The sequence below is a fragment of the Lepidochelys olivacea genome (genome assembly GCF_965140295.1).
Source record: "Lepidochelys olivacea isolate rLepOli2 genome assembly, chromosome: 17".
NCBI classification, from domain to species: Eukaryota; Metazoa; Chordata; order Testudines; family Cheloniidae; genus Lepidochelys; species Lepidochelys olivacea.
Window position 1 is genome coordinate 16,478,338 of NC_140427.1, and position 13,531 is coordinate 16,491,868.

A 13,531-nucleotide genomic window follows, 5' to 3' on the forward strand; every position below is an offset into this window, starting at 1 on the left:
CTTCTGCTCCCACTGAAGCCAGGGGGAGCTTTGCTATTGAGGTCAATGGGAGCAGAAGCAGGGACACGCAGCCCATCCAATAAAGTCTAGCAATATCCAGCCCCAAAGAAGGATACCCAGATCACTCTCGCCAGGCCTGAATTCGGTGCGAGGTGCCCTGTGATCACAAAGCCCCCCCTTCCATGTGCATGATCCCTTCCCTGACGTTTGTCTGCTCAGTCGGGAAGGAACCTTTTAACATTCCGACCGGCAATTTGCCAGCCAGCGTGCACCACCGGGCCTGCGCTCTCTCGGACGGAAGAGGCGGGCGTGCCCGACTTTAGCCACAAGTTTTATTATTTTAGTATGAGCTCACCACACTTTAGCAAGCCACTACTGGGGTCTGTGGTACATTAATACACATCTGTTGTAGTTACACTCAGTGGACTCAGATTTGTACAGCGTTTGTACATAGGAAGGGGAGGGAAAAGACTCAAATAACAAAATAAACATTTGCAGTCAAACCGTTTTTTTTTTTTATCTTACTCACAAAATTCGATAGCCAAAAAATGACTAAGCTACAAAATTGTAATACATACTGTCTGGGTAAAATGTTATCATCCATTTATACATCTACTATCGCCTTTATTCTGGTAACTTACATGGAGGCCTATAGATTTTAGTGGATTAATAATTCCCTACAAGATAGTGGTGAACCGCTAAAAGCTGCTGTAACAATAGGGTACTGGAATCTTGTGAAGGTTTCAGTTGCATCTTTTTGTTTGTTTTCATGAAACCATCATGCATACCCACTGAAAGTCAAAGGAACTGATCAGAGGAGGGGATGGGGCAGCAGCTGGTATGTCTTAGCTATTAATTTAGGACCCATGGGTATTAGCATGGGACTGTGTGTTCGCTTCACTTTTCTGAACTCTGAAAAGGTTAAAGCCAGTACTGCCATCCAAATGCTTGTAAGATTTCTCTTTAGCTAGGATGAGGGGAAAGGTTGCTAATCTGGATCTTCAAGAGCCTCTCCATTTGGCAGGGAGACTTTATTCTTCAGATAATTTCTCAGCCTTCAGTGGGAAAACAAAACAAAAAACTCTTCCAGCCACTGAACTAATACAATGGATAGAAAGTCCCAATTTTCAACAGCGTGGACTCATAATTCCTACAGATTCAACCACTGTGCAGGCCCTTAATTGCTATTTGAATGGGAAGGGTGCATGGGTGGACCAGACACCTCAGCACTGCTTTTCCAAGCAACTAGCTCTCACGCAAGACCCCTTGACTGTAGAGGGAAAATTCTCCCCTCTCACCCACACTGCAGTTGTTGATCATGAAGGCATATTCTGCACACAGCCCTGGGTGTGATACCAGCATGGAACATGCAATGGAGACAACTGTGGGGGTCACGGAGGAGAAAGCAGCCCCCTATCTTACTTCAGATTTGAAGCTCTGAACAAGATCACTAGGATTAATGCTGATGGGAGAGATTTTCAAATGGGAGCTAGGCTCTCAACTCCTACTGACTGCCAATGGGAGTTGGCTGCATAACTTCCCTTTGAGGACCCCCTCCCCCCTGAAAATACTGATGATGCCAGTTACACAGAATGTTGCAGAGTACTTTATGTACCACTGTATCTGGGCCAAAGTAGCGAGAAGCTTATAAATAAATGTGGTGGAAGGGGACCCTCTGACTTGTCACTTTCTGGGTTTCTTTCTAATTTGGTCTCCTAAAATCTACCGGTGCAGCTAGCACCTGAGCAGAGGGCCAGCATGAGCTGTGGGCACTAGGGAAATTCCTCGCCGCTGTCTCCGGTGCCTGTTTCACTTCTGCGGGACTTCACAGGCCTCATGCTGGCCCTGATGCACAGGGAGGAAATGCACCCTGTGCAATCTGCATTCCAGAGGCATTCAGCTCCTGGCTGGGCTCTCCTGAGCAGGGGCATCTGTTTCTGTTGTAACTCTGCCGCCTGCAAGGCGAGCTGGAAATGGGGCGCTAATCCTATATGGCTGGGTGCACAGGGGCAGAGCCTGGGGCTGCTGTGGCATGTCCAAGGAGAATAGGTTCGCCCCACGCTGTTTCTCTCTATGCAGAGATCTCTTTCCAAAAGGGGAAACTCAGAGCCTGCGGGACAGCGTGTGATTCAGTGCAGCCCATTGCTGTGGTAAGGCCTTTCCCTGGAAGGCTACTCTCCCCTTAAAGACTATGCCCTCAGTTATATCCTAGAGAGCATTAGATCCTGAGAAGATAGTCAAAGCCAGCTTACAAAGCAGGCTCTCTTCTCCCTTCTCCCCGTAACTGAATGGACTTAGGTGCACTGGCCTGATATATCTTGATAGGTCAAATTTTCCTCTGGTTTCAATCAGGGCAGTGCCAGTCACTTCAGAGCTTTGCCCCATTCAGACCAGCAGAAGACTGGCCCAGTGCACACCTCCCAGTGGGCAGCTCCTGTTTGAACCCGGGGAAGCAGGAGGGTTGCAAAGCGATGCAGAAAGTTGCTATTTAATCCTCTTTAAATAACGGAGGCATGTCACTTGCAAACTAGATGGAAAATAAATACAGATTAATTAAAAAATCAACCCCCCCCCCGGCTTTTCCACTTGATAAGTCCCAGAAACTCCTGGGCATTCACATGGCTGCTGCCTTCCCTAAGCCTTGGAAGGCATTTTCGAAAGCCCATGGCACTGCCCTGACTGCTCCCATTGAAGTCAGTGGGCGTTTGACCATTAATTTCAGAGGCAGCCGAGTCAGGCGGCCAGTGCTTGGTGCTTTTGAAAATACTACCCCAAAATGATCAAAATGGCACCTCCTGCTGTATATTAGTTTTGCTTGGTTATGACATTTTACACACTTGGGCTGTCTATCAATGGGCTTTTGGTTCCTAAGTCCCTTAGGCGCTTTGAAAATCCAAGCCTGAGGCAATGATTAGTGCTTTGTTCTTCTATGCAGGTAGATGGTGCTGGTTCCACACAGCAGGACCTGTCCCACCTGAACTCCTGTTAACCCTCTGAACTCATTAACCAAATTTAGGCTTCTTCTCCTAACATGCCTCACTTTCCTGAACCCACCTCCTTATCTCAGCCATTGAAACAGATCCAGTGTCCACCATCCCCACCAGGTGAAAAGAGCCTAACTCTATTTCACCGCCCGGCAAGAGGTCTAGTGGCTTCCCTCGTGCAGGAGACTTGGACGGGTGGGGCAAAGCTCTTCCCCAGTTTGCCTCGAGCTGCCCCAGACTCTGGGTGGCTGGAGAATTTCAGAGTAGCCAAAAGTGGCTGAAGAAAAACCATACAGGAAAACCAAGGGCCAGATTCCCAGCTCATGTGCAATGGCACCGATTCACAGGAAGTCAACACCTCGGCCGTGTCCTGCCATGCTGGGAGCTCTTGTCCACGTCCACGGGAGCTCCAGCTCATGAACTAGCCCAGGATGTGCGGCAGAGAGCTGGAGAGAGGAGCAGAGCAGTGGACTTGATCTAGGCATTTCAGAGCGGCATAGGGATGCCCAGAGAAGAGACTGAGCTGTTCACAACCTTACATCATTTGGCTGCATTATGGTAAATATGGCCAAAATGCTGCATTTCCAGAGAAATAGGAAACAATTTGATTCGTGTACCTCTGAAAAGGGATTCTGCAACTAATTCCCTTGGAGGAGGGTGGGAGGAAGGATCAAACAGCATCAAGAACAGCCGTTTGTTTCCATGACAAGCCTCTTCTACCCCAGAACCAGAAGATTGCCCATTAAACATTAGTCATTTCACTGGTGCTGCAATATGTCAATCCAAGCCCTGCCCCACATTCCAGGTACTGATGCCCCCCTTGGGAAGCTGCCCCATCCCCATCAGGGGTTTGAATGGAGCCTAAGAATCTGCTGCTGCTCCCTATGGTCCCAGGGTATCGAAAGGTGAATATTTCTTTTCAGAGCAAGGGGTTTGTCTCAGACACTTAGTACCATATTCTACCCTCGCTCCACCCAAGTATCATCCCATTCAGCCCAATGGGAGTTTAGTGCAAAGACTGAGGCTAGAATACAGCCCTTGGAATAGGGACCAACTCCATGTGCAAATACACACAGGCAATGGGGTTCCTCCTCCTGCATGGACAGTTATTGCAGATGGATACAGAGGTGCACAACTGGCTCTCTGCACCCACAATGGCAACAGTTTTTTGTGCAAATCTGGGTGCTCAGTTGTGCCTAGATTTCTGTGCACGTGGTTTGGAGCTCCTGCTTTAAAAATGTGACCCTCAGTGTTGTTTTGGGGCCCAAACCTGCACCCCGAACTCCCACTTACAAGAAGTAGGGGGAGTCTGAGGTGCCCAGCAAACAGAGGAAAGAACAGAAATCTGCTCTGGTTACAGCTGGAGCCTTCTGCTCTAGACGGGGCCTTTGTTTCAATATCATCCTCAGTCCCTGTTATAAGGCACTCTTGCAAGAATGCTCACAGCAACATGTTAGCCCTCTCCCGTCGGATATCGTACTGAAGAGCCAAAGACAACTGAGAATGGTAGGGGCAACGCCAAGGCAGCCTAATGCTAGGCTAGCCCATCTCTTCCAGCTAGTGATTACAATTCTGTGGATAGCAGTGGAGAGGGATCAGAGCCTAGAGGCATCTGTCTGATGTGACTACATCCTATGTGTGTGTTTTCTACTCAGACCCTCACAAACAGGCATACAAAGGCTCTAGCCAGATGCTGTGTACGTCTCTACATGCCACAACACACCCATGGGTCCTGGCTCTGGGCCCCGGCACAGCCGGTCCTGCTAAGAGATCTCTCGGAGGAGAGAGGCTAAGGAGACCTGTACTCACCCCTGCCAGCGGCTCCCTCCCCTTCTTCAACTCAGAGTAAACACTGACTCAGAAATAGCTGAAATAAATTATATCACCTGAAATCAGATGAGGTGTCCCCTGTGCTATCATACAGTACTAAGTGGAGTCTCCGTGGCCTACGGCTGGGAGGTCTTCTATGCTGGGAAGGGGGAAGACTGTCCCAACAGCTTGTCTTCTACAATCCACGCTGACTGGCTTGAGCACAGCCAGCTCAGCCAACCCTTTTCTGTAGTTCTTCATACTACGCAGGTGGGTGGGGGAGAGGGACAGGGATTACCTGGCGGGGAGAGTGCAGACTTTGGGAGCACACTTAGGAATTTTCTAATGCCCCAAGCAAACTGCTTTGTGTTTCCTCTAGGGTTCTAGGAAACACTGATGAAGTTTCAGCCACCATCAGCTCTCAGCCAGACCACATTGTTCAGGTGGGATGAATGGAGGGTCCACTTGGCCAATACAAATTCCACCTTCAAAACCGATATGGATAAGAAAGCAAAACAAAAGGATCTTTACACAGGTAGGTTGCCATACCGCTCCTTCTGGAATGATGCTCGTCTTTGAAAATACAAACCAGGGGATTGTCCTACTTAGGTCAGTTAGTACATTATAAACAGTCCTGTTTTTAAAGTGAAAATACTGTTGCTAGTCTTTAGGAGGTGCATCCTTTTCCTGTCGGTGTGCAGAAGATACTGGCATGAAATGGTCCTCTCCACCTCTTCTTCTCGATCAGTGCTTCTCCTGGAAGAAATGAGATTGTGTTAAGAAAACAGAGGCCTTGGCAATGAATATGTGATCAAGGTAATCTAGATTACCAGACTCTTTGGCTATTTATCCAAAGAAGCCAGCAAACTTCATAGAGCCATACAGTTATAGGATCGCCAGCTCATCTAGTCTAATCTCCTGTCCACCATCACAGGCCACCAACACCATCCAGCACCTGCACACTAAACCCAACAATTGAAATTAGACCAAAGTATTACAGCCCACAGGAGACTTGACCATTATGTGTCACAGGCAGAGAACAGTGGGGACCAAGGTGCACCAATGCACAAGGTCACTGCAAAGACAGGGAAATGCATAAGCAAGAAAAACCCAGATAACCCTGGCAAGTGACCTGCACCCACACACTGCAGAGGATGGCAAAACCATCCTCCCTAGCAAGGTGGCTGCCAATCTGACCTAGGGGAAAATTCCTTCCTGACCCCCCCCACGTGGCGAATCCTAGACCCTGAGCATGTGAGCAAGAACCAGCCAGTGAAGCATCTGAGAGAGAAAACGCCTGCTGCCATCTCAGAGAACTGGCCCTTCCTGTCCAATGTCCCATCTCCAGTCATGGCCATCCCTAATGCTTCAGAAGAAGGAGTCCGAAGAGGGGATGATGGTCATTTTTCTGCATACAAGGACAATCTTCAACCATGGTGAAATGGCCATGCCACTGCAAGGTACCAGGCACTTAATCAATCTGACCCATGTTACCAGTGAAGAGACAAAATTCTGAGACCTTGGACCTTCTCCCTCGGGTCTGAGAACCTGAGAGAGCATAAAAGTAAGCCTCCCCCAATAATGGTCCATACTGTGAAATACACAGAGATCTGATGAACTGAGGAAGGTTCTAACTTGTGCTGACATGTGAAGAGAGACATATGAGTGCTGATCTGGGAGAACTGTCCAATATAGAAGATGCATATGGAACTTCTTAGCAGCACCAGGTCAATAGTCCAAGGCACCACAGTGTGCACATTACCAATTTCTTTGCATGGTTTTTCTTTTCTTTTTTTTAAATTGGAAGCTCTAGGACCCAGAGGTTTTCAAAGCTTCCAGCAACAGCTGAAATCTGTACTTTCAGTTTCAGGCCAGTCCCAGCTCGGGTGCAGCTGCTCCAGGGAATTGGTTCTAGTGCACTTGGGAATGAGGGCTATGCAAAGCCAACTGTTCTTGCTGTGGAACATTATGGTCAAAGCCACGCTCCAGGGGATGAGCTCAGTGTGAGACGTGCCACTGGCACGGCAGAGACCCCATGAAAGAGGTCCTGCCTGGGCATTTTTTAATTCAAATAGCTCAGTATTGTATAACCTACCTCCTGCTTGTGGGATTTATCCTGTTGATGGATCCCATTAGCAGATCCCGAGTTTCCAATAGTCTGTAACAGAACAGATGAGATATGGTTGAAGATGGGCACTGATAAAAAGCATCGAACTCCCCAGAAGCTTTGACATCTGAGGTGACAATTAACTCCCCTTCATACAGATCTGATATTAACTGCTGCATGCTGGGAAATTAGAATTTAAAGATCCCATGGTGCTCTTGGCAAGGGATTCTTAACCTCTGGATCCTGGCCAAATCCCCCAGGGGGGAAGGGTAATTGCATTCTTCCTAGAGATGGAATTTCCCCCTGTAGTTTCAACTGGGCAAGGTCCCATTCTTTGCACTCAGCTCCTGGGTAGCATTGCCTCATGCTGTTGGATCTGTTAATCTGCAAAGTGTTTTGAGTTCTTCAGGATACCAGGCACTACAGAAAGAGTGTGGGTTCACCACTTAGCACCTGTCATCTCTAGAGATGAGTCAGCCAGGCGGAATAGGCTTTGGTTTCTACCTTTAAAAACGACAGCCAAGTCAAACGCTGATCGTGGCTCTCTAGCAGCGAGAACAGGGCCCTCGTCCTTTGCAACTACAATATAACCAGCAGGAGAGGAGGGCCAGGAGCAGCTGGAAGCGTATGGCTGTGGCATGCCAGCTTTCATTCAGAGCCCTTTCTACACTGACAAGATTGACAGCTGTGAATCCACCACCAAAAGCATTGCTGACGGAAGCACGGGTGGATGTTACAGTGGAGACAGGGCTCTGGAGCTTTAACTAGATCGCAGAATCATAGGACTGGAAGGGACCTCGAGAGGTCATCTAGTCCAGTCCCCGGCACTCATGGCAGGACTAAGTATTATCTAGACCATCCCTGACAGGTGTTTGTCTAGCCTGCTCTTAAAAACCTCTACCAACAGAGAGTCCACGACCGCCCTAGACAATTTATTCCAGAGCTTAACCACCCTGACAGTTAGGAAGTTTTTCCTAATGTCCAAAGTAAACTGCCCTTGCTGCAGTTTAAGCCCATTGCTTCTTGTCCTATCCCCAGAGGTTAAGAACAACAATTTTTCTCCCTCCTCCCTGTAACAATCTTTTATGTGATTGAAAACGGTTATCATGTCCCCTCTCACTCTTCTCTTTTCCAGACTAAACAGACCCAATTTTTTCAGTCTTCCCTCATAGGTCATGTTTTCTAGACCTTTAATCACTTTTGTTGCTCTTCTCTGGACTTTCTCCAATTTGTCCACATCCTTCCCGAAACGTGGTGCCCAGAACTGGACACAATACTCCAGTTGAGGCCTAATCAGCACCGAGTAGAACAGAATAATTACTTCTCGTGTCTTGCTTACAACACTCCTGCTAATACACCCCAGAATGATGTTCGCTTTTTTTGCAACAGTGTAATGCTGTTGACTCATATTTAGCTTGTGGTCCACTATGATCCTCCGATCCCTTTCCGCAGTACTCCTTCCTGGGCAGTCATTTCCCATTTTGTATGTGTGCAACTGATTGTTCCTTCCTAAGTGGAGTCCTTTGCATTTGTCCTTATGAAATTTCATCCTGTTTACTTCAGACCATTTCTCCAGTTTATCCAGATCATTTTGAATTATTATCCTATCCTCCAAGGCAATTGCAACCCCTCCCAGCTTGGTATCATCCGCAAACTTTATAAGTGTACTCTCCATGCCATTATCTAAATCATTGATGAAGATTTTGAACAGAACCAGACCCAGGACTGATCCCTGCGGGACCCCACTCATTTTGCCCTTCCAGCATGACTGTGAACCACTGATAACTACTCTCTGGGGACCATTTTCCAACCAGTTTTGCACCCATCTTATAGTAGCTCCCTCTAGGTTGCATTTTCCTAGTTTGTTTATGAGAAGGTCATATGAGACAGTATCAAAAGCTTTACCAATGTCAAGATATACCACATCTACCACTTCCCCCCATCCACAAGGCTTGTTACCCTGTCAATGAAAGCTCTCAGGTTGGTTTGACATGATTTGTTCTTGACAAATCCATGCTGACTGTTACTTATCACCTTATTACCTTCTAGATGTTTGCAAATTGATTGCTTTATTATTTGCTCCATTATCTTTCCGGGTACTATCATTACACTACAGCTTCCCCTCTTGCTACAACCAGTAGTGGATCAGGGCTACGAAGCTAGTGATTACGGGCAGACACAGCTAGAGAGAAGAGAAAGGCCAGGCTGAGTTTTGGAAGCTTAGATCCTAGAAATTCAGATTGAGCCTTTAGAAGGGAACTATTTGCCCCGTGATCATTCCTAACTGCACTTGGTATTGCTTCTTGCATGGCAATCAATTACTCCGGAGTCACGTCCCAGGTTACTCTATACCGGCATTTACAGGGCACTCCATTTTTCTGCAATACAGTAAATTCCCCAGTCCCTGCAGAAGACACACAGCCTGTGCCTTGAGTGGCAGCCGCATCCAACATTACAAATTAGACGTGAACTTCGCCGAGTACAAGGTCGCTGGGAATGAATAAACTGGAATGTAATTTGCTAGAAACTAAATAAAATCTCCCAGAGCAATTATTACCAATTCTTTGAGAAGAAGCTTGAGTGCCAAATCCTTGTCATTTCCTGAAAAGCTATGAGATCAGGGTCTCCAAAGACATGCAGTATGTGGAGATTTTTTATTACAGGCTAATACCTAGCTGTAGTCATGGCCACAGCAACAGTAAAGTGCCAATTACTTGACAATGAGATGGAGACAGTGATATTACATCGCAGCTCCTGCAACTCCTTGTCTAATTGTGAGGCCAGTCATGCACGGTCAAGAGAGTCCAGAGCATGTCAGCTGATAAGCCCGCAAAGGGAAAGCAGCAGCATCTTGTGGTAATGAGCAATTTCCTTTTTTAGAGTGTTGCAAAGTGAAGGCAGTGCAGCTGAGAGACAAGGGGAAACAGCGGTGAGCTGGATCCCCCCAAAATGGCTACAGTGTTTTAGGGATGATTGTTTCTGTAGGTCAGGGAGAGAGCAGCGTGGAATGGGCTTACATCCGATGAAGTGAGCTGTAGCTCACGAAAGCTTATGCTCAAATAAATTGGTTAGTCTCTAAGGTGCCACAAGTCCTCCTTTTCTTTTTGGGAATACAAACTAGCATGGCTGCTACTCTGAAACCTGTCATTGAAAATCAGTATCTAGCCAAGCACAACCAGAGTCCATGATTGTTTCATCCCATTGTGCCCATTGGTCTCCATTCACGGGGTCACAGTCCTTGGCCTTATCCTTAAACCCTTGTTTAAGCAAGTTCCCCTGAACTTCCCACACTGAAACTCAGGAGATGGGGGTTCAGTCCTGACCCCACCGCACGCTCTTTGTGTGACTCTGAATGAGCCATTTAGGCCCAGGGTTTTAAATGTATTTAGGTGTTGCTGCACGCAGTGTTGCAACATCTGATTTAGGAGCTTAAATCTCATTTTCAAAAGGGATTTAGGCACTAAGGAATCTAACTACCATCTATGTCAATGGGAAGGCCCCTAAGTGCCTTCATCCCTTTTGAAAATGAAATTTAGGCTCCTAAATCAGCTAGACATTGCAATGCTGAGCACAGCAATGCCTAAATACCTTTAAAAATCTGGCCCTTAGTCTCTTTGTGCCTCAGTTATCATCTATAAGTTGGGGATGATATTTCCTTTCTGCCACCCTTTGTCCTGTCTATTTAGATGGTTAGTTCCAGGGGTCAGGGATTGACTCTTTCCGTGTGTGTATGTGTACAGTACCCAGCACACTGAGGGGGCCTCCAAGTGCTATTGTAATATAAATAAATGATATGGAGTAAAGTAAAAAAATCATGTAAAAATTATTCTATGAAAAAGAAAGAGAGAGGGATTTCTCTGTGCAAGAATTGCAGGGATATTTCCTCCTTTCAGGAAAAACAAAAATAAATACCATTTTTGGACCATTTCTGGAGAAGGAAAAGTGAAAGGGAAGATGTCTTAGCACCATCGGGGTTTAGCATTCCTCCCAAGGGGGAACATATCCACCATACCACTGGGTATTGTAGCCATCCATCATGACACATTTCAGTTTAAGACATGGTGGTTACAACAGAAGCTAAAGTCACTCTGGAGACACTGCCAGGATTGCATTATGTCTTGGACAACAACAAAGTTGTCACCATAACTACAGCTGTGGCATGTGGTGCGGAATGAAAAATACACAGCTCTATTTCACACAAGGCAGGTGGCTGATTTCACCACACTTCTGTGTGCAGAGGAATTGTCTACGCCAAACCCGGCACTCTCGTCTTAGACTTGTCTCGTTTTCAGGGCAGGCGCCATCCTTTTATTGTGTGTTTGTACTGCACCTAGCACAATGGAGCCAGGTCTCCGATTGGGATCGCTGAGTGTTATTGCAATACAGATAATAAATGAACCATCCCACCCCTGCCCCTGTCCCTGCAGCAGACTTTGTGGTGTTCTGCACTTGGGGAGAGAAGCAGGATATCCATTGGTCCAGATTGCCTGCCATAAAGTACCTGGACCTGTAACAGCACAGCATGGGAGAGGAAAAAATAACCACGGCCCTAGCCTCTGTGCGTAATGGTTAGGTCATATCATGCAGTATTAAGTATCCTTCTGAATGTGCATTATGAGCAGCATGCACTTGCTGTAAGAGATGAACATTTTTAGGACAAGGTAAATGAGGAAACTTTCAATCAAAGGAACACATGTGAGGTGTAAAAACACCAGGCCTCCAAGAGATGTAAACTGATTGTAGACTTGAGTTCAGAGAAAATGCGGTCCGAAAAGCAAAAGATAGAGAATGAAAGAGCTTAATGTAAATACCAGGGCCTTTCCACAGAAGCAGCTCCCAGGTCTCAGATACACTAAGGGTAAATGACAGAAAAGGTTGGAGCATGCCAAGATAAATTAAATGGATTCTCAGCCTCCGCTCTCACAGCAGAGGATGTAGGAGAGATGCTGGAAGCACTTCTAAATTTCCCAGGGGAGGCAAAGGAAGTACTGGAGGAAATCAGAAGGATTCGGTTGCAGGTGTTTGAGAGCAGCTGACCAACCCCTCGAGTCAGGTACAGTCCAAGAGTTCTGAGGAAACTGGCAAGAGAGACGGAAAAACCTTTCCCAGATGGATCTCTATTAAAGCACTTGGAAACTGAAGAAGTGTGTGCTGATGGGCGGCAGGGAAAGTGAATTCTGATGAGAACAAAGAAGAGGGATGACCTAAATCTGTATTTTTCACTTTTCATGTACCATTTTAAAGGAGATAAACAATGAAAAAATAGTCTTAGCTTATAGGCCAGGAACAGTGCATTAATATAAACCAAGAGAAAAAGTAAGTCTCTCTCTCTCCCCATTAGGCCAAGTGAAAACCCAGCCAGGGTCACTGCTAGAAAGAAAACATTTATTAGGCTGTTCCCAGTGGTTATTCCCATCTAGATACAGATAGACAGGGCCTGGCTCCACTTTGGAGGTGTAATCCCCACCTTGAGGAGACATACCCACGCTTGCTCTGATCGACCTAGAGTGTGAACAGTATAAGTGTAGCCACATCAGCGCATGCGGCAGGAGGGTCTAGCCATCTGAGTACGCTCCCATCTGAGACCATAGGTACATAGTCAGGCTGCTAGCCCCTCCTGCTGCTGATGTCGCCATGGCTACGCTGCTATTTTTTAGTGGGTTAGCTCATTAAGAGCTAGCACCGATATTACCCCGTCCAGCCTGAAGTGTAGACATACCCACCCACCCACGCACATATAGTCCCTTTCTATACCCATGAATGCAGCCAACTCTGGTGTGAAGCCTAGTAGATGTGTAAAAACCATCCAGCAGCACCATATTTACAGCATAAGAAAGGAAATCAATGCTATACCCACATGAAATGAAGAAATACACGTGAAGTTACCATTTAAATAGGTCAACTGTAATTTGGCACAGGATACTGGGACTAACACCTGGTTCTTGTGAAGAGTGCCAGAGGATCTTTAATGATCCACACAGAGTCATGCAGTTGGTTTTAGACCTCATCTGAAAGACAGAATCTGTAGCGAACACTGCACCCCTGTGATGCTTTGTTCTGTCAGAGGGAAGAGGGCTATCTACTGAATCACGACCTACAGCACCACTTTGATTTCCTTGGTGGTGTGGGGCCCCATCAGAGCATTGCTCTGGGCACATGGCTGCCATGGCGCGAGCAATCAGGTAACTCGCTGCTCCAGTGGGGGGAGTGCACTACCTGTGTTTTCTCTGAAGAACTTCTCATGGCCTCCATGAGTTTCTCCATTTGCTGACCCTGCTCCAGTGCATTCCGCAGGACGTCCTCCGTGCTGATCAGTCGGTGCTGCAGCCGGAGAACCTCAGTCTCTGATGAAGGGTCAATCAGGGAGTACCGCCTTTGATCTGTTACCGATTTCTCTTTATCCTTGACATATAAAGGTAAAAAAAGAAAAAAAAGCAGGGAAGCAGGTTAGACTCTGATAGACACATAGGAACTAGGGGCAGAGTACATTTGAGAGTGACTTGTGCCAGACTCTGGTTTCAGTAACGGATCAGAGCAGACAGCAAGGTTGGAGAGAACAAAGTATTAAATGCAACAAGGGGCTGCTCAGATTTGTTACTAGCCGAGTTCAGTCAATTACTTAAGTCTCCTC

The 13,531-nt window shown here is 46.8% G+C and overlaps 1 protein-coding gene across 2 annotated transcripts in view; it reads right to left on the reverse strand.

Annotated features, from left to right (window-relative positions):
- Positions 1-313: 313 nt before the first annotated feature.
- The window catches only part of CLIP2 (CAP-Gly domain containing linker protein 2), a 122,674-nt gene continuing 109,456 nt past the window's right edge, over positions 314-13,531 (reverse strand). For both annotated transcript variants that reach the window (XM_084651109.1, XM_084651108.1), the window contains 3 exons: positions 13,117-13,302; positions 6,889-6,951; positions 314-5,549 (listed from right to left, as the gene is read on the reverse strand). In XM_084651109.1, coding sequence (XP_084507235.1) covers positions 5,538-5,549; positions 6,889-6,951; positions 13,117-13,302 — 261 coding nt within the window. In that variant the 3' untranslated portion in view covers positions 314-5,537. The remainder of the gene's footprint in view (positions 5,550-6,888; positions 6,952-13,116; positions 13,303-13,531) is intronic.